This window comes from Pezoporus occidentalis, unplaced genomic scaffold (assembly GCF_034315485.1).
Source record: "Pezoporus occidentalis ecotype Australia unplaced genomic scaffold, CSIRO_AGI_Poc_V1 ctg111, whole genome shotgun sequence".
Lineage (NCBI taxonomy): Eukaryota > Metazoa > Chordata > Aves > Psittaciformes > Psittacidae > Pezoporus > Pezoporus occidentalis.
The window spans coordinates 2,107,337-2,127,606 of NW_026912898.1; the positions used below are offsets into that span (position 1 = coordinate 2,107,337).

The 20,270-nt window shown below is 40.8% G+C and overlaps 1 protein-coding gene across 3 annotated transcripts in view; it reads left to right on the forward strand.

Annotated features, from left to right (window-relative positions):
- SLC22A15 (solute carrier family 22 member 15) overlaps nt 1-18,593 on the forward strand; it is a 38,263-nt gene extending 19,670 nt beyond the window's left edge. Inside the window, exons 8-13 of one of the 3 annotated variants that reach the window (XM_062632874.1) lie at nt 245-330; nt 1,693-1,813; nt 2,720-2,792; nt 6,073-6,261; nt 9,308-9,390; nt 17,469-18,593. In XM_062632874.1, the coding sequence (XP_062488858.1) occupies nt 245-330; nt 1,693-1,813; nt 2,720-2,792; nt 6,073-6,261; nt 9,308-9,390; nt 17,469-17,490 (574 nt within the window). In that variant the 3' untranslated portion in view covers nt 17,491-18,593. Of the gene's footprint in view, nt 1-244; nt 331-1,692; nt 1,814-2,719; nt 2,793-6,072; nt 6,262-9,307; nt 10,244-17,468 lie in introns of those variants that run through there. The other 2 variants (XM_062632891.1, XM_062632882.1) reach the window with 2 other exon arrangements.
- The last annotated feature ends 1,677 nt before the right edge of the window (nt 18,594-20,270 follow it).

Consider the following 20,270-nt stretch of genomic DNA (forward strand, 5'->3'; position numbering starts at 1 on the left):
TGCACACGCAGTGGGAAACAAATCAAAATCCTAGAAGCTGTCAGCCACTGCATATAAAGACTTCTTGGTGCTCATTTTAAGAGGGCAGTAGAAGCCGTTTAAAAGTGTGAGAGGAAGTGTTTGTGGGAGATGGCATTCAGGATTCCCAACTGCAAATAAAGAGGCAGCATGAATTTAGAGGACTTACTGCTCTGCAAACGACAGATCTAATGCAGAATAAAGCTTTGTTATCCTTGCACATCAGGTTTGGCCGGAAGCGAACACTGAGCACATTTCTGTTCCTGGGAGGATTGGCTTGTCTTATTGTCATGTTCCTTCCTAAAAAGAAAGGTAAATACTTACTTTTGTTTCTGGAGTGCGTGATGAGAATTGTTAAACACAACATCCTATAATCTAAGAATTTGATGGTTGCTTGTAGATTAGGTTCATACCACACGTGAGTCCCAAGTTTTGAAGCCAGAGAAGGTAACTCACAAAAAGGCTAAGCAGCAGCCTTCCTAAGATCTTAAGGAAAGCTTGTTGGAAAGGGTTGGATTTGAGCTTTTGTCTTTGGATTCTGCCCTGTATTTCTGATCACACCAGTCACTCCTTTCCAGTGTTTGTGACTTAAACCCAAAGACTGATGCTATTTGGGGACTTTCCATAAGCCAAATGATATGTTGGTGTAAGTAGTATGCATGCAATTTGTATTTATCTCTCCAAGTGAAACACCGATGTCAAAAGATCTTAAGAATTGAATCTTGGTGCAAGTTTCCATGTTTTCCTCACTGCTCTGTAATGTTCAAGACTGGTATAACTGTGATATTAGTAATGTGGCCACATATACTTCAAGACAGGAGTCTGAAAATCTTCTGAAGCAAGGGGTTTTTAAGAAATGTGAAATAGAATGTCTTTTTTTGTAGACACACTGTGCTCATTTCTTCATTTCTGAATTTGTTCAGCAGAACAGAAACAAAAGTATACCATGAGTGGTTTTTCTTTTTAAAATTAGGTGCATAAATTCATCTCAGCTTGTAAGATTTTGTGTATGTTTAACACCTGCCGTAAGGAGAGCGAAAGCTGCAAAGGTTTGAAGCATGATTAAGAAAGATTAAACGCTTATGATAGCGTGCCAAAGTTACTCTAGATGGCTATGAATCTAATAGTTGAAACTTTTAAAGAGGAGCAACTTGGGTTTCCAGAAGTAACCCAGATGCTGGAGCCCAGACTCAGATATTCTGGTTAGGCTGGTACCTGATACCAAGTACATTTTGCATGTTAGTTCAAGTACAACATATGAAAGAGATTTTCAGAGCAGAGGACTGTGGAAATAATCCAGGACCCAGGAAATAATCCATATGCTGAACTGCTGAAGTTGGCCAGGAGCAAAGTGCCTTAGGAAGCACGATTTATTCAAGGCCGCAGTGGTTTATTCTGTAGCCTTCCTTGATAGGCATGTAACGTGTCTTCTGATGTGCTTGGTATAAGTGAGTAAGCACTGGCTGTTCTGACCAACAATATCAAGCCCATGTTTCCTTCTGTACTTGAAGGTATAGATCACCTCGGACAAACTGTCCTTTAACAGAAAACTGCTTGGCTCTCAGCAAATTCTTCAGTGGGTTTGCTTTCACTCCATGCTGTTGTGCGATTGAAATGATTAGAGATGTATTTGAGTGCTCAAAAGCCTTACAGGGATCACATTTTCTCTGTCAGATACTGGAGTGTTCGCAGTGGTGAATAGTCGCTCTCTGTCTTTGCTGGGGAAACTGACAATCAGTGCTGCATTTAACATTGTCTACATCTACACATCAGAGCTTTATCCCACAGTGATCAGGTAACACAAGTTAATTTTAAGGTCTTCATGTTTTCTGGTCTCTTACCTGATCACCTTTACTTCTTTTACTTTTTTTTTTAACTATACCTTTTGGGGTTTTCAGTTACATATAATGATTATATGTAGTTTACATGCTCAACTTCTTCCCTTATCTTTTAATTTCCTCTTCCCTCAAATTTGCGGTGCTTTTTTCAGACTAACCATATTCTTTATATAACAGTGAAGTATCCCTTTGGCTGCTTGGTGTGCTCACAGCCCTCTCTCCGCTACGAAGATAACAATAGTATTGCTGATACTTCTTTAATGAATGATATCTAACTTTTTCAGTGCTTTATAAGCCATACAACTGTATTAAACATTCATGCTTGCTTAACCAGCACCACTGAAGATGACTGGTCAATAAGCTTTGTAATGTTAACTTGATACTTCATAGGCCACAGGTTTCACGAACTAGAAGCAGAAGTACCCCATGCTTGTGCTGACAGAGCAGACAGAGGCATCTGTCATATGGATGTAATTTTATTGGGTATTTTAAGCAGGTATTGTTGTTGATGATCTGCCACCAGTGAAACTATACTGTGGTGTTTTTCATGGGTGGACAAGTCTGCTCATAAGTAGGGTTTGGATAAAGGAATTTAGCCAAAGTTTCAGGCAGAGAAGATGCATTAACTGAAATTGCACGTATGCCTCTATATGTATGTATGTTAGAATTCTGAGCATGAAAGGGATTTGTGCTTCTAAGCCCAAAGCATGTTTTAATTCCTGTCTTGGGATTCTTTCACTTTCATTTGACTTTGTCAGTTACTGTGGTCGGGGTCATGATTGAAGTGTGGGGTTTCTTCCTTGCTCAGTGGCCCTTTTCAATATGCAAATATCATTGATTAATGACTTTTCTTTGCTTCCCAGAAATGTTGGAATGGGTGCCTGCTCCATGTTTTCCCGGGTTGGTGGAATCATTGCTCCATTCGTCCCTTCATTGGTTTGTCTGAGCTTCTTACTATTACATATGTTTTTGGTTTGTGGCTCTGACTCGGCAGAGGCTTACAGAGGTGGGAGTAATTTGGATAAGTTATGGGTATAAACTAAGATATGTAAATTACATGTCTTAACAGTAACATGGTAGTCCAAAGGCATTGCAATATAATCTTTGTGATTAGACAAAAATCAACATTATTTAGTTCAGAAGGTGTTTTAGCCCTGTAAGAATTTTGGGACTTAGCTGGTGGACTTTAGCAATACAGTAATTTCAGTTTCAAAATGGTGATACTCAACTTTAAACCCTAAGTGAGCAGTAGCAAGAAACCCACATAGTTAAAAGATCTGCTGCATCAATATAAAGCATATGGGTTTAATTTATATATCTGAGAATAAATTAGTTTTGCTATCAGTGCACTTCATTGAATATCCATAGATTATAGTTATCAGCAAACCGGTTTATCCTCCAATGAATGGAGATGGTGATGGTGCTTAGTGGTGGACTTGGGAGTCCTGGGGGAGTGGTTGGACTTGATGATTTTAAAGGTCTTTTCCAACCTAGTTGATTGTATTTATGTGGAGACTTGATACACCAGCAAAGCTTTTGTGCACAAACTTCACAGCAGTCTGTTAAGGCAGAGAAAATTCTGAAGAGCAAAACATGGGCATGATACTGTTATTTTCCTCTGTGTTCATAGACTTGTGCATGCAGGTAAAAGTGTGCCAGTTTTTCACACAAACTGCTTGCTCAGGTCAAGTGACAGTTCCTTTAATGTAACATTTCATCTGGAATAACTTCCCTCTCTGCCATTTGCCATCTCCTTATGTCAGGCAGAGGGCTAGCAAAAGGGTAGATGAGCACAGTGAGCCTTTTAATCTACAGAATGAAACACTGGGTAGGTGAGAGTGTGAGCACCTCTGGGGTACAGCAGGCAAAGCCAAGACTGGTGCAGGTCTCCCAGGCAGGTTTAATAGGCAGCTTTTATGTCTCATTTGAGGCGTCTATTATGTTGTGCCTAGCAGAGATTTTGCACTGCAGGAGACACAAATCTTGGATCATAATGTTTGAAGGCATCCAGTTAAAGTGAAAATAGCTCGGTTTAAGTAACAAATTAACACTGATTTGAGGAAAGAAATATTTTTGTTGTTTGGAATTTCTTCAACTATTTTAATGCTTTTTCAGTATCTTTTGTCTGGGGATATTATAAAAAGGGTAGGAAGGGAAAAAGTTAATTGCTGAGATAAGAGATGAAGTATTGCTCTTCTACTTAATCACAGCCAGTCATTTTCTCAATTTAGCATTGCTTTTTACTATACAAAGTGAGCTTTTTGACACAAACAGCTAAAATCTTGCCTTTTAAACAAGCCCGGTGTACCGGTTGTACAGTGAACATACACATTTTGGAGCTGTGTTGTAGATGACTCATTTTTGCACACACCATCTCCTAGAGTAGTTTTGCCTGTAACAAGCCATGTAAAAACAGGAAAAGGCATCAGAGGAGTAAAAACATTGCTTAGGCTGTGGGGATAACAGGAAAGCCAAAGTTCAGTTGAAGCTAAAACTAGCAAGGAGCATAAATAGGGATTCTCTCAGCTAAAGGTAATTTAAAGAAAATGTTTAGACTGATGTTGAATGGGATGGACATCCTGTTGGTGGCTGAGATGCAGTAGGCTGAAATAATTTTCCTTTAGTCTTCATAAGCAAAGCCTAACCCCAAGGCTGTTCATACCAGCACTGTTGAGGAAGCAAAGAGCCAGCAAGCACTGAAGGAGTGATAGGTTCAAGAACAGTTAAAGCTGAAAGCTTTCTGTTCCATGCAGTAGGGTTCCCTAAGAGGCGGTGAAAGAGCTGGCAGAGGTAGTGAGGCAAGTGTCCATCATCTGTGACAGGCTATTGTAGAGAAAGGTCACTTCTAACTCTTGGGGGAGACAGGTGATGCAGTGGGCCTCTTTAAGGTTAGAAAGTGGATCCAGGGAGTTACAGGCTGAGCAGCTCAAACTTCATCTTGGGAAGATGATGTGACATGGCCTCTCAGAGTCTGCTTCTGAGCATATGAAGGCCAAGAAGGTAATCAGGACCAGCAAATGTAGATTTACGAAGGACAGTTTGCTCTCAGCCAGTTTGGTTTGATAGCCATTTTCATTGCAGAAAGTAATATGGATGAGGAGGGCTGGGAAGGCTTTTGACACTGTCTTGCAATATTCTTGTTTGGAAGCTGAGGAGGTGAGTCCTGATGAAAGGAATGTTTGATTTGAATGTTGCATGTTTACCAGGCTCAAAGGAATAGTGACAGGCTCAGTATTTGGTAGCTGGTGGCACGTGGAGGACTGAATACATCCTCGCCTTATTTCTAGAGGATGCAAAATAAGGCGGAGAGGTTGACACACCAAGTGGTAAATCTTGAGTGGGATCTTCTGGGCCAACAAGACCAACAAGAAGAATAAAATTTTGTTTGTGGTATGGACTTATTACATGGTCAGTACAGGCTGGGAACCAACTGGCTGAGTAGCAGCCTTGCTGGAAGAGACCTGGAAACAGCAATGGATGTCAAGTTAAATGGGAGCTGGCAGTGTCCTCTCATCACAAACAGGCAACCTTCACACTGTGCTATGTCAGGCCCAGTTCGGTGTGTAGCCCATAGATTAAGTTTCCTCCCAGTTCTAGAGGGATGTTGAAAAATCAGGAGGATCCAGTTGAGGGTAAACCAAGATGGTCAGGGCTAGGGCCCATGGCTTCACATGAAAGCTTGAGGGAATATTGCACCTTTGGTTGTCCCAGCAGTGTGGAACAGTTCAGCAGGGGTCAGGGGGACAAGTTTTGGCCTGCACAGAGGGAGAATCTGTCCTTGGAGTCTTTTCAATACTTGGTTACATAATGATGTGGTGTAGTCTTGGCTGTAGTTGTGCTCAGAGTAAGTGCTTGGCCTAGGTGACCTCAAGAGATCTCTTCCAACCAGCATGTCTATGACTGTGATACCTCTTTCCTACTACAAAGTGATGTTGCATTTATTAAGAAGAGTGTGTATGTTACGGACAAGAACTGAGTATAAATTCAGCAGCCATTTCTTTAAAGTCCATCCCTAAATCTGTGTTGATCTAATAGTATTGATAAGATGCAATTGACAATATTGGTTAAAAAGAGTAGGATAGGTAACTTTTATGCTAAATATGAATGCAAACACTTGCCAGATGGAATGGTTGTCAAGGCTGAGTGCTTTAATATGCAGTATGAATTAGAGGGAACCAATCTCAACCTAACTCTCTTCTTTCTTTTTTTTTGTCAGAAATCTGTACAGTGGTCTCTGCCTTATATTGTCTTTGGAGCAACTGGTCTTTTGTCTGGACTCTTAAGTTTATTATTGCCAGAGACCTTAAACAGCCCTTTGCTAGAAACTATTTCAGACCTGCAGGTATGCTCATACTGGAGGCTGGGTGATGAAGCCATGTCGTTGCAAGCCCTAGATGGCTCTCAGGTATATTCACAGTTTGTTGTTTTTTTTTCCTACTGTTCTGTTGTGTTTATTTCAGCTGTCAGCTTGAATATGCCACTCTAAATAGACGAGGATAGTGATTCTGGGCCTGTGGAGATTAAGCCACGGGGAAATATAGAAGGTAGTTTAGTAACCCTACTGTCACATCTGAAATGTGTCTGGAATTGTAGGCTGAAACACAGCTGGGTTAATTCCTTTCCTCAAGGCCAAAAGCTTCTGATCTTTTCCTTTGGGATAAGAGCCTCTCTAATATCTAGGATTGCTGGAGCATGCTTCATGCAAAGCTGGCCGTTGAAGTTTGAGAAGCCTCAGGTGTTAAAGAAAGCAGAAGCCTGTTTGTGAAGAGCTGTTCTAAAAGACAGCATGCTACTGCCTTGACCTGCACTCGCTGTTCTGCTATGTCAGTTGTTAGGTCTATCCTAGAGAGTCTTTAAATGGGTTAAGGCTAAACTAACCTCTAGGATCTGTTCTACTGTTGATTCTGAGAAATGAGTTTCATTGAAAACATCAGAGCTACAAAACTCCCAGGCATAAGCATAACAATGTGGCAGCAGGATGTTTTTCAGTGGGGCTTCCTTGAATGTTGTTTTTTCATATCACTTTATACTTCATTTTGTCTAACTCCTGCACACCTTTTGAGGTAACGCACATATTCCAGTCATGTGAAGGGTTGGCTTTGTACATGCCTGCACCTCTGAGATTGGAGTGAGATTAGAGAGAAGTATCTCTGGAAGTCCCTGAAAGTGTTCACAAACCATGGAGACAAGACCCTGGGTGACATATTTTAGTGGTGGCTTTGGCAGTCCTGGGGTAATGGTTGGACTTGATGATCTTAAAGGTCTTTTCCACCAGAGTTGATTCTGTGATTCTGTGAATTTGGATAAGGTTTTAATGCTTAAATCCCAGTCCCAAAATTTTAAATATTTACGGGCTAATCCAAATGGAAATGGTCAGAAACTTGAAGGGCAACTCCTAACCAAAAATGCTTGTTGTCCCATAAGGCTGTGATGAGATGGGATCCTTGTGACACCTTTTACTTTGTTTAATTTTCAGTCAAGCAGTCTGGGATTTGCAGGCATTCATAAGCTTATTTTCACAGAAATCAGGAGGCAGAGTAACTCTTATTTCTAGAATGAGAGCAGTTGCTTCTTTTCAAAGGCTTCAACACACTGCCTTGTTTCCCAGTTTTAGCTTTAATACTTCTTGACAGGACAGTGCAGTTTAGTGACAAAACCATCCTTGAAGAAAGCTTGAAAGAGGCAGCCCTGTAATGATTAATTTTATACTTTAGCTACTTTACATGCACATTTTACAAACATTTTTAACCATACTGGTAATGCGTTATGGCACCACACTCTTGCTGGCTACACAAATCCATCACATGCACTTACTTCAAGTTTACACCAGCTGCTACTTGGGTAATTATATCATTATTGCATCTTAACTGTGCAGATGGCTTACTAACAACAAATAATTCCAGCAGACAGTGCAGGTGTTACAACTTAGAGGTGGGGGAAAGTCACATTTCCATTTTCATTTTCCTTTCTAACCAAGTAAGCTCAGTACTGCTCTTTGAGGGGATAAGTATCATCGCCTATCAGTATGTGCCCAACTTGGTTCACTTATGTCACGGGCTGCTTAAAAATCCTAACCTGAACAGGATCCACAAAAGGGAAAAAAAAAAAAGACTCTTTTTGAGGAAAACTTTTCCCCAGATGGATTAAAATTATTGAATCCAAATTAAATGAAAGTTGGTTCAGGCCTGAAGTTATCCTGTAACGGAAGTAATGTTATATCTGGAATGTCTGTGACACATTAGGGGTTTATTTTAAAGCTCACAAAGGACTGATAAAAGGGAAAACTTGAACATTAACCTTATTTGACAAGGCCATGGAGAGGTCTTATGAAGCTGTGGTAAGAAAGACGTAGAATTATTTCACATACTCTGAATTCTGCCTCTGGAATTCATTGTCCTTTTGTACCACTTTCAAGATAACACATTTTCTGGCTGCCCAGGATGGAGGTTTTGTCCCTGTTAACATACATGAATGTGATATTGAAGTTGGACAGCATCCAGTGATAGCCTGACTTTCCTCAAATAATTTTAGAAATCCAGAAAGAAGCATAACATGATTCCCTTTATATTTTCTGACAGTTCTTAGTGCTCAAATTGTTTGAAATTCCTTTGCAGTTAGCGCACGTTGCTGTAGCAAAACTCCCTCTGAAGCCAGATCTAAAGCTACAGATTTTGCTTGCATGGTACTGTCAGTCGGGAACATAATTTCCATGTCTCTATTTTTTGCCCTCTCTCTCACCCTTTGCATATGACTAAGCAGGCAGAAGTCTTAGGGTGGATGGAAGCATACTGGAAAAAATCCTAAATGAACTAGATGGAGTTTATACTTTTTAACTGGAATGATTTGTATCTGTTCCATGGAAAAATGCTATGCTGGCCAAATAAGAATTAACTAGCTGTAATAGCTAACTTTAGTTTCTGTATATGATATAAATTATGTTGCTAAAAGGACTGGCTGGAGTAGGTATGCTTATAATAGGGAATTTACTCTCTGAGCGTATAAAGTGCTAATGTTTTCTTCACTTTTTTATAACCTCTTCGCTTAGTGTTGCAGGAGGATGATCTTAATTAAACTTGCATAGGGAAATGCCCATGCTACACATGGAGAAGTAATAATTCAGATGGAGAAACTTTTATCTAACCGAGTAATCTGAGTGTTCTGAGCCTGTTTCCAGTAGCTCACCACAGAGTAGGGACCTTCGAATGAATTTAAGAAAGCTGAAAAGATTGTCACTTCATTCCAGTCTCTGTCCTGCATGTATTCTCTAGTGTAGAACCAAGGTCACAAAGAAACATTAATTCACATAATGTCTTTTGTAAGTTTTAATACCATGATTTGACCTAGGTTTTCTTACTTTTTCTCTCCTAGCATTCCCACAGAGGTGTAACGATTGCTTATGTATTTTTGGAGAGGGCTTCTTTGCTAACCAGTGACTCTGTTTTCATTTCTAGTCTGGAGACAAAGACAGCTCTACAGGGAGTGGAAGTGAAGACGAGGAGTTTTATGATGCTGATGAAGAGACTCATATGATCAAGTAATGAAAAGAAGAAACACTGTCCTGTTTTATGCCTTTTCTTACTTGTCTGGGCAGTCTGGCTGTAAGATGTGTACTGGGGACCTCACCTGTCAAGGAATGTCATTAGGCAAGTGCCTGTGTTTCTCCTGACTAGCAGAGGGGTTTGAGTACTGTTCAGACTAATTGCACCACTGATGCTCTCCATACCAGGCATCCATTCAAATTCTTATGGTTCGTGGTGACAGTGCATGGACCACACTTGAAGCTGGGTGAGACAGCAAGGGTAGGACTGTGTGTGTGTGAAGCCTGGGAAATCACCTAGGCTTAGACATGTTTGGACAGCTCATCAGTGCACATGTTTGTATTCTGTTTTCAAGGTGGTTGATTTTGATTCAGTATAAATTGGTAAACTTGGAAACATCCACTGTTTGTTTTTATATACTGTGAAAGTGGTCTCAGAATGTGCTGTGTTGCTACTTCAATGGGAACAAATTCCTGAAATTGTGTGTTAAAATGGCTTCTGCACATTGAATAGGGGAGAGGCAACTATGAACATAAGGTTTCTCTCTCTCCACATAGGCACCTGTATAAAGTTACAGGGTGCAGCTGGTTAGTCATGAGCTGTGCATTCATTAGGTTAGTTATAATGGAAGGCTGGGAGGAAGGACAACAGAAAAGAGCAACTATAAAGCCTGCAGAATAAAGGACATTACTGATTTCTTTTTTCCCTTGTTTTCATCTACCAAGCATTTTCTTGGGGTTATGCCTACATCTGCCACATCTTCCTTCCTGTCTCAGCACTGCTGTTTGTAGCTTTGCCTACCTTTACCTTGTCCTCACTTTGCCATAAATATTGAACCTCAGCAATTTCTCTGTGCAGTGAAATATTCTGTGAAGGATATAATTTCCTGGGTGGGACATAGGCGAAGTATTTATCACATACTCTGTGTTGTGAGGTATGTGTTAGAATATATAGCTCATCTTTTGTTCACCTGTCTGTGTCTTTTATTTCTGAAAGAAACCTAACTCTGGAGTGATACGAGGAACTGTGGGTTGCTGTTACATTTTGGAGATTATTGCCAGGAAGCTGCTAGTATTTATTTTAAAATCTTGTGTGTAGATAGTTATTTAAAATAAATGGGGGGGGGGGGGCAGGGGAAGGCAAAACCTCTTTGAGATAGCATTTGGTTACTTGATGTTGTTTCTTAACCAGATGCTTGTTCAAGCACTTAGTTACTTGACCTTGTTGAGGAGGACAACTTCACTCTCCAGTTTACACTGTGCTTCATTAGAAGGATATGGAATACTGAAATATGAAGCATAAACATACGAGATGTTTCAGCTACAAAGATGAGGCCTTACAAGGGTTCAGCTTTCTTGATGACGTTGCTATCTTCATCCTCTAACCTGTACCTTTCTACTGATTAGAATTGACTTCCATGAAACATTTGTTAGTCATTATACATGATGTTCCTAGCAAAGAGCCCCACAGTGGCAGCGAGTCTATTGTCAGGCTCGCTAGCCATTGTTGTGCATGTTAGACTAAGGGAAGCTGACTGCTGAATATTTTCTGGTTAAAATCCGAGCTCCTTTACTCTGAAGTGAAAGTAAAGAAAGAGCATGGGAGGTTTGAACTTGAACTTTGTTCACTGGCAATTGCCCTGAGCAAAGTGCAGCTACCCTGCTTGGTGCAGAAGGCAGCCAGAGACTGCAGGTGCATACACGTAGTGCTTCCAATTGACCTGAACTTAATCCAGGCATTGACTGAGAGCAAAGTTGGGAGCTTCATTCCCTGTGGAGAATGTGTCAATATTGTTGTGATTTTTTTTGCCTGTTGTGAGCTTCACTAGAAGAATTCCAGCTTCCAGTGTTCACTTCTGGGGGTTGGGTTTTTTTTAAGACTGCTAAATAGTTTTAGATGTGGCAGAGCACTTTTAAACCCAGCTGGATAGTCTGTCTGTCTTATTTGGCCCTTTTGTATGCAAGAAAATGGCTCCAAATCAGGTACCCCAAAATACTTGGAAAGGTTGAATCTGTTTGTTCAAAGAATTTTTAAGTTTTTCATCCATATTCTGAATTACAGACAGCTGGGAAATAGCTTCGGAATAAATAAAACCTGTTTACTTAGAAGCAAACAGTGGTAATCTTGGCTGTATTAACATGCTAGGGAAGTAATAATCCCCTTGTGCTGGACACTGGTGAGGCTGCACCTCAAATCCTGTGTTCAGTTCTGGGCTCCTCACTACAAGAGGAACATTGAGATGCTGGAGTGGGGCCAGAGAAGGGCAATGGAGCTGGTGCAGGGCCTGGAGCACAAGTGTGATGGGGAACGGCTGAGGGACCTGAGGGTATAGTCTGGAGAAGAGAAGGCTCAGGGGGGACCTTATCGCTCTCTACAACTGCCTGACAGGAGACAGAAGAATGAAGTGAGGTGAGGTCGGTCTCTGCTCCCAAGGAGCAAGGGATGGGACAAGAGGGAACGGCCTCAAGCTGCACCAGGGCAGGTTTAGGCTGGAGCTGAGGAACAATTCCTTCCCCAGAGGGTGCTCAGGCATTGGAACAGGCTGCTCTGGGCAGTGCTGGAGTCACCGTCCCTGCAAGTGTTCACACACCGTGTAGACGAGGCCCTCAGTGCCATGGGTTAGTGGTGGCCTTGGCAGTGCTGGGAACAGTTGGACTGGATGAGCTTAAAGGTCTTTTCCAGTCTGGTTGATTCTGATTCTGTGCTGCCACGACCCAACAGGTTTTATTAGGTGTCTGCTGCCTCTGTCTCTCTTTGGACAGTAGGTGGAGTAAGTCACCTGAGAGGCAGACAAGAGCTCTTAGCCTTTCTTGTTCCATAGTTTTACTGCCCTTGTCTGCCTCTGGCGACCCTGGTCGTGTCATGGGACACCTCAACGTAATTTTCATTAGAACAATAGGATGCTATAATGGTTCAGGTGGAGGTGATCACAAAACCCAGACCTGAGCTGGGTTTTGTGATGGTCTTCAACTTATAATTAAACTTAACCTGTCCACCTTTATATCATAAGTATACATGTGCAAAACCAAAGGTGAAGAAAACATCAGAGGGTTTTCTCCATAAAAGTTGCTGCTCATTTTTAGCCTTCAATCTGACCTGTGTTGGCACCTTTGGAATTTTAAAGGGCAGCATCTTTTTTTGTGTCTACCAGAGAAACTCTTTATTGTTACCTTTTTTGGCCAGTTAATTCAAAAGTTTTGTAGAAGAGGGTCCCTCTAAAAGGAGCTCAGCAGTGTAGTACCAGGCTTCTTACAATTGCTTGCTCTCCCCCTTCGTCTTCTGAAGTCCACATCTATTAGGTGCTTAAGTTTCTTTTCAGAGAAGTTTGTTTTATAAGAAGTTGCCATCTGGTACAGAAGCCTGTAGGATCACTTTATTCTTACCCATAGAGTGTAATGGTTTGCAATAAGATACTTGTGCTATATGTAGCATTCACTGGGAAGAGATGCTTCACAGTGTTTTGTAGCCTATGTGGTCAACGCTTTCTGTATCTAGATGGACCGTTATTGCTGAGCAGAAGTTCTTGAGTTGAACAGAGCCTGCTATTTATGGGTCTCACAACTTGACAGCACAAGTCAAAAGGCCAGACAGAATTTGTGATTTTTTTGAAGTAGTGTAAGCAATCTGTGTAGGTCCAGTATTGGTGTTTGGGCAGTAAATTTGCTCTGAGAAGCTACTGGAGAGCAGAGGCTGATACAGCGCTAGATAGATCACAGTTTATGACATATTAAAAGGCTACTAGGACCCAACATCCTTGCTAGTTCAGTAAAGTATGACAACCTTAACCCACAGTTTTTTGCTAGAGTAGCTTTGTGTACTAAGCAGCCTGCATTGTTAACTGTTTTTTGTGTTGTGCAGGCACTGAGATACCTACCCCCAAGATGGGAATTCCTTCCTAGTGGGATTATGCTAGAGGAGAGGCTTTCCAGTGGTTCTGATTAGTCAGACCTTAATACTGTCTCAGGTGAGATAGGTTTGGGATTCCGCTACCTGGAGACCTCTCAAGTGACACTTGAATACAGCTAGGAGTGAAGGAGAGTTACAGGTCATGTGAGGAGAATTAGCTAGAGAGAGTAAAAAGAAACACTTTAGGACAAGGGTAAGTGAAAACAAGATAGTAGCTGTTGGGTGTAAATACCCTTCTTGCTGCTTGTGTTGACTTGAGACTTCTTTCAGAGCTAGCATTGGCTCCAGGGTATCCTACTGGGACATCATTTCTTCTTCATGTCAACTTCCTTCAGTATTACTATTTTAGTAATGAAACATTTCTTTGGATCTATATAAAACGGGGCACGCTTCAGTTTTCTTTTGGACTCAGTTTTTCTGTGAAGTGGCATGCCACGAAAATCATTAACATTTGTGAAGCCCTCTTCTGGACAATGCTGTAGAATTGGCTGTTGCTTAATTTGCCAGCTTCCCTTTACAAAAATAGGAAGATTAGAATTATTTGATGTAATTTTTGTTCCACATCTTCTCAGCCTTCTGAAAGGATTTTACTACGTGGCTATTTTTGGTAGGTTGAAGAGAATAGAATAGGGAGGTCATTTGAAAAGTCTTTTTTTGAAACTATGCCCTCTGAAAACAAAGCCAGTGCTTTTCATTTAGAGACTGGGAAAGTGCTGTTCAGAGACTCCCGAACACAGGGGAAATTTAAGAGCTCTGTATTAAAGGAGAAACACGGATGACTCAGTGTTCAGGTCGGGATGCTGAGTGAAGAACATGCCCACACCTCTCCAGACACACCTCGTTAACATGGAGCAGGTTGTAGCTGGTTGCCATCTTTGAAGGTGGCTTTAAGGGTTGCAGCCACATGCTCATCTACTTGCAGTGTGTGATCCGTGCCAGGGTTTCCAGACTCCATGGATGTACTGAGATTAGCAAAATACCCTTTGCAGAGCCATAGGGAATGCAGTTGAGCAGTACATTTTCCAGCCTATTTCAGTAAACATATAAAAGGAGATTGTAAAAGCATGTTTTTGTTGCCCTGAGCAAAAGGGGAAGTGAGGAACAAACCTACTTTTCCTAGTGTTTTAATGGAAGCATTTAAGCTAAAACTCTTGTTTCCCAGTCTTCTGCTTAATCACTGAATGCTTATTTGGTTACTATTACTATGTATTAGCTGAAGGATGGTGTGCTATGTATACCTTTTTCCACCCTATTAGAGTTTCTTTGATCATATTCTTTGACAGAACTCAGTCTGTGCATGCAAGCTGTGAGCCTTACAGTAAATACATCAGGAAAGCCCAAAAGCAGCGATGTCATTTGATGGTGGAAGTTAGTCTGGCCTGACACACCTGTGTCAGAAATGCCTGTATTCACCCATTTACCAAACAGGAGGCTTGGGGTATAGCTGTATTTTGAGTCTCGTTGTTTGTATCTTACTACAAGGTATTTTAAGTGGAAGAAGGATACCTATGTAGCAAATCACTGCGACAGATATAAATGTAAATTGGAGGCTGAATAGATTGATACAGAATTGTTCCATGCTGTGTGTTTTTAATGCCTTGCCCAGTCTGTTGTAGCCTTCAGATTTTGCAGGTGCTGCTGTTATTTAAGTCTAATCGAGCTGGGTAAAACTTTCACCTCAAGAGTCTGAATTTACTGAACTCTTCCATCTTATTTTTGGTACTTCATGCTGCTTCTGCCATGCTGGAAAAAAAAAGCTCCTGTATTGCCTAATGGGGAGCAGATTTTCCTGTTCTAATTTAAAGTGCCTGTTTTACAAAAGTCATCTTTAATTTCCTCTGTCAACTTGACATGGGACTGTGTGTAATGTAACATCATAGAATTAGATTATGTAAGTGCCAAAGACAGTTTTCTGCTGGAAAGTGATGGTTCAAAACTCGTTCTAGCTGCATTCATTTGGAATTCTTCCACACAACCTGATAAAACAGGTATTTACAAGCATCTCCGGAGCTTTCGGAGACGAAAGTAAGTTACCTTTGCTTGCTTGCCTTTCATTACGCAGTTCATTTAAGTAGCTTTTGTTTCTGTGAAACCAAAGAAATTAAATGAAGGATTTTCAGTGTAGCTTTTGTAGAACATGCAGAACTTATACCATGTAGCCATTATAGAAGAATCTGCGGAGCCTGTTTGCTTCTAAGTTGCAAATGTCAAAGCTTTACTCTGAGACTGATAAAATCTGGTTGAAAACTGCACCTTAGAATTTGTTAATTCATTCATCAGCCCTTCTAATTAGCATTGCTAATAACAGCTTGCCTGGAGCTTCATAGGCTCTAGCAGATTTGTCATGCACAGTCTGTTTGAGGCATTGCTACATAATAATGTCTAGAGCTTAAGTCCCTATCACAACTAAAGTTCACTGTGAGTCAGCCTGTTCCTCGCAGAATGGAGTGTGTTTAAACCAAGTACTTGCCCATCCTCATTTACAAAAGGGCTGTAAAGGAAAGAAGTCTTTAGCATGTGTGTTTCTGCCTCCCACCAGCACATTGGAGGTGCTCATGTTATACCCAATTTATCAGGAGGCAAGCAAAAAGTATGGTAGTAAGAAAACCTCCACCAATATTGGAAGTTATAGACTTAAAGATGTTCCATGAGAGTTATCTGGAACATCTCTGTTCAAACAAAATTCCTGACATTACTTTTTAGGGGGGAAAAAACCCAAACCCAAGCAACTCACTATTGCAGACACAGGGCAGGAAACTGCTGGATGACTTGTCATGAAAGAATTTATTGTGGTTCCTTTGATTTCCAGTATGCCTCTAAAAGACTGATTTTTGAGTATTTGATCTTTGTCACTCTGCAAAGTCTAACCCAAGGTTTATTCTGCTCTCATTAAAATTTGAGTAAGTTGTGTAGAAACTGGAAGTGTATTTTGTCATGTGGATACTTTTATAGCATTATCTTCCTTCTTGAATCTAATAATACTTTGATTTTTAAGCTACCTCTTTATATTGAGTTTTTTGCCAATTTTGTATTTAACTGAGTTTTAGGAAACTACAAAATATTTCCTTGTTTATTTAAGTGGTAATCCATGATTTGAAGGCACCAAGTCTTCCTGTTTAAAGTTTTTCTTAAAGAGCTTTTAAATGTAGTTAGGTTTTGAAGGAGCAAAATAATGACACGCTTTTAGAGCATGGATTCTCCTGGGTGTACTACTTGCTTTTAGAAAGGCCGGAAAGCCCTTTTGTAATAATCTCAGCTGAGGGCATGATTTTTCAGGAGCAATAAATCTGGGTTGGGGCATTGTCATCAATTTAATTTATTGCCAGTTAAAGAGCTTTTAGTTACTGGTTTTGGAATTGAAGGGGAAGATAAATGAAACACTTGAAAAACACTCCTGCTTTCTTCCAGACACCACTCTTCCCCTCTCTCCCCACATGCCATAAGCCCCGTGGTGGTCTCTAGTTCCTTAGCTATATGTTATCCTTGGTCCCTTCAGCAAGGCAACAGGCAGCACAGGAGATTGGCACCAGTCTGTTGTGCTTGCTGTTCTTTTCACTGCTCCTTGTTTCTTACTGAAGTGCTCTTGCGTGGGTTTCTTCACCAGCCACGGTCCCTTTAGTGTTGTAGCTCCTCCTGAGTCTGCTCTGTCTCTGCTCAGGTTAGGACTTTCTTTTTGGCATTTCTCCTGCTCAGCTGTCTCTCTGCCCCTCTTGTGCTGGCATGGTCTTACCTTTTTCTTTTTCCTCCTACTGTTGTAGCACTGTAATCTGTTTTTCTTGTCACTTAGTGCCCTTTCTTAAACACCTGGACATGGGGAAGCAGTTTGTTACTGTGGGGGTGACTGTGGAGTCTATATGCGTGCATCCTACTTTGATAGGTGGCCTTGCTTGAGCAGGGTTTTGGACCAGATGACTTACAGAGGTCCCTTCTAACCTCAGCTATTCTGTGATGTCTGTGCTCCCTGCTGCTGGGACTAGCACAGGGTAGCCCCTGGCCTCTTCCCACACACGACACCCTGCAGACCTCTCACAACTAAAACCCTGACAGTTATGTCCAACACATGAGTGAACAAGGGTTTCTTGCAAATCAAGTCCTTACACATTGGGATGGCAGTTTTTGTGAGTGGTAGTTGGTACTGTATTCCCTTTCTGTGTTACTGTTGTCTTAGGTCAAGTAAAGGAAACTCCTAAGGATATAATCAGACATTTATAGCCAAGTTTTGTGTCTGGTTACATTTGCATCCCTGCTGATTTCAAAAGACAGAACTTAGACCTCCGCTTGACCAGAGGAGCAGCCAGAGGGGTAAACTACTTTCTTTCTACTCAACCCTTTATCATCATGAAAACAAATCTCTGTATAGTCTCTATCCTGGAGACTTTGTATTGCTTCCTCATGCCAGTTTAATTTGAATCAACAATCAGAAGTCCTCGCCAGCTGAGTAGCAGGGAAGTGGGAATAGGGGGGAATAGATTCACTGCTTCAAACAAAAATCAAGTTGTATATAGTTGGTGTGTGTATTTTTAAATATTTGTAATTTGGCTTACTTGAATACTGTATGAGCCTTCCTGCATTAAAATGAGGACTGAGATACTTCAGAAGTACTTCCTCTTCTTTAACTGTATTAGTGTGCTGTTGTTAACTCAGAGTTGCACTGCTGAGAAGCCCGAGTTCAGAATACTTGATCTGGGAAGTCACAACTAAAGACAGCATAAGCTTTTCCACAGTGGAGCTTTTGTGGTGGTATACTCATATGTTCGTGGATCCATCTTTTTAAGATGCTCTTTGCCATAGGTGAGGGGCTGTAATAACTGTTGAAATATTCAGAACAATTGCACTTATCTGTTGTTTTCCTAATGTAATTCCTATGCATACTAACCTGTATGTGCTGTACTTCACTGGAGGTATGAAAGGTAAACATCAGGTTCTTAAATTACAAAAGGTAAATGAGTTTTGAAAGTAATTCTGTAAGACTGCATATTTTCCTGTGATATTATCTTCTAAAAGAGGCGATGGTGGTAAGCCCATGTGAATTTACTCAAAAGTTAATATTGGTGGTCGTTCCAGTCTCAGTCAATTTCTGAATTATTTTGATCATTTGAAATACAGTTTCTCTTTACTCATTTTGTAGAGGCTAATCTGTGTTAGTAAACCAACTTCTAGGTGATTTGTAGCAGCTCTAATACTGCCTCCGACTCATACAGTTCGTATTAATGTCTTTGTAACTTATTTTGTGCCTTTTTTTTCCCCTGACACAAAATCTCAATAAAAAGCAGCTCTTTTGCAACACCGCAAACCTGTTTTATTGTGCTTATTCTTCTACTTGCTTGATCCTTTTGTTTTCTGGAGGGGGATGAAGCTCTCATAATAGACCAGATATTTCTACTGGACTCTGCAGAAGAAAATTGACAAGGTGGAAAGCGGGTCATTTGGGAATGGCAGCGCTACAAAGCGCCTGGGAAACTGGGACTGTCAGTACTCATCAATATATTCCACCATATCTATCACAAATCATTTCTAACAAAACCCGGCACCAGTGCAATGTGAGAATCAATTTACTACTGGCTTCAGTTGTGCTGATTGATGTGGAAAGACTGGAAACACTTTGGGGGGTTTTAGCAGAGCAAGATGTCTGTGGTGTTACTAACATTTGGACTGGGGGAGTTTCCAAGAACGCTAGTTGGCACTTAAAGGATAAAGTGCTATGCATATGCATAAAAACATACTCACTGTCCTCTGCTTAAACATGGAATGGCAAAACTGAACACTTCATTACCTGGAGGTGAGGTGATAAATAGCTTGACTGCATTTCCTATCCACTGGCCAGTGACAAAGAAAGCAATTGTAATCGTCTGAATCTGGGAGGGGGAAAACGACTGTGGGGAAATAGGGATCCAGTCCTCTGTTTAAACTGGGTACCAGAGCTTCCATACCTCTGTATATGCTTAAAAAAAAAGGTAATTTAAAGATTCTCCTTGAATCCCTTGAGTAGGTGCCAAAGCACTTCATCTGTCAGGATTTCAAAGTGTACATGCTAAAGAAAGCAGGTGGTCTAAATGGTACACTAGACCTTCTGTTATGTTGCACTTCACTCTTCCTCAACATGGAGCTAACAACAACTCCCTGTTCATGCTTCCTGGGCACAGACCACTGGAAAAATCCTTTTTGAGTTTCTTACTGCAGAAGCAAAATGCAAACGCCTTAAGTATCTTTTCAGATTAATCTGTTGTATGCTTTCTAGAATCTGCTGAAGCTTTAAACACATTAAAACACATTTTTGAGGTCTTTTTAACTCCAGTGTTTTCATCAGCAGCCTTTCTAGAATGAGGAATTAGAATATCTGAAGCATACACCAACAAAGTAAATGGTATTGTTCATCCGTTGATCTAAAGCTGTAAATGGCTGTCTTTTGTTCTTGTTATTCCCAATGCTTGTGAGCCTTACTATTATTCCTCTATTATTATGACTATTATTCCTTACTATTACTACTTGAAGAATGGGGTTGATTGAAGAATAGGGTTGTAAATAAGTAACTTCAAGGATGTTAGGCTTTGTCAGCAACTACAGAGGTAAGGAAATGACTAAGATAAGCATAGCAAGAACTGGCCAGAACCAGCCTGGTGGTTACTGACATGACAACGATCCTGAAATGGAGTGATGAAGAGGAAGGTGAGGAAGAAATAACAACCAGGACTCCCAAAGCCCACTACCGCATTTTAGTGTGTGTGAGGGAGGAATTCTAGAAGTATCATGCAATGTATAATTAACTCAATGAATATGTATGTAATCTAAAGAATATGTATGTTTAAGGACAATATAATCACAGCCTGGTTGATGCTTAGATGAGACTCACTAGGAGGAGCTATCCCTGGTGTCTCTTGACGTCGTAGTAAAGAATATCTGCTTCTCAACTTAAACTTTGTTGGTGAGTTCCTGGAGTTTTCCCCAGATCATACTTGAGAGGATTGAGGGT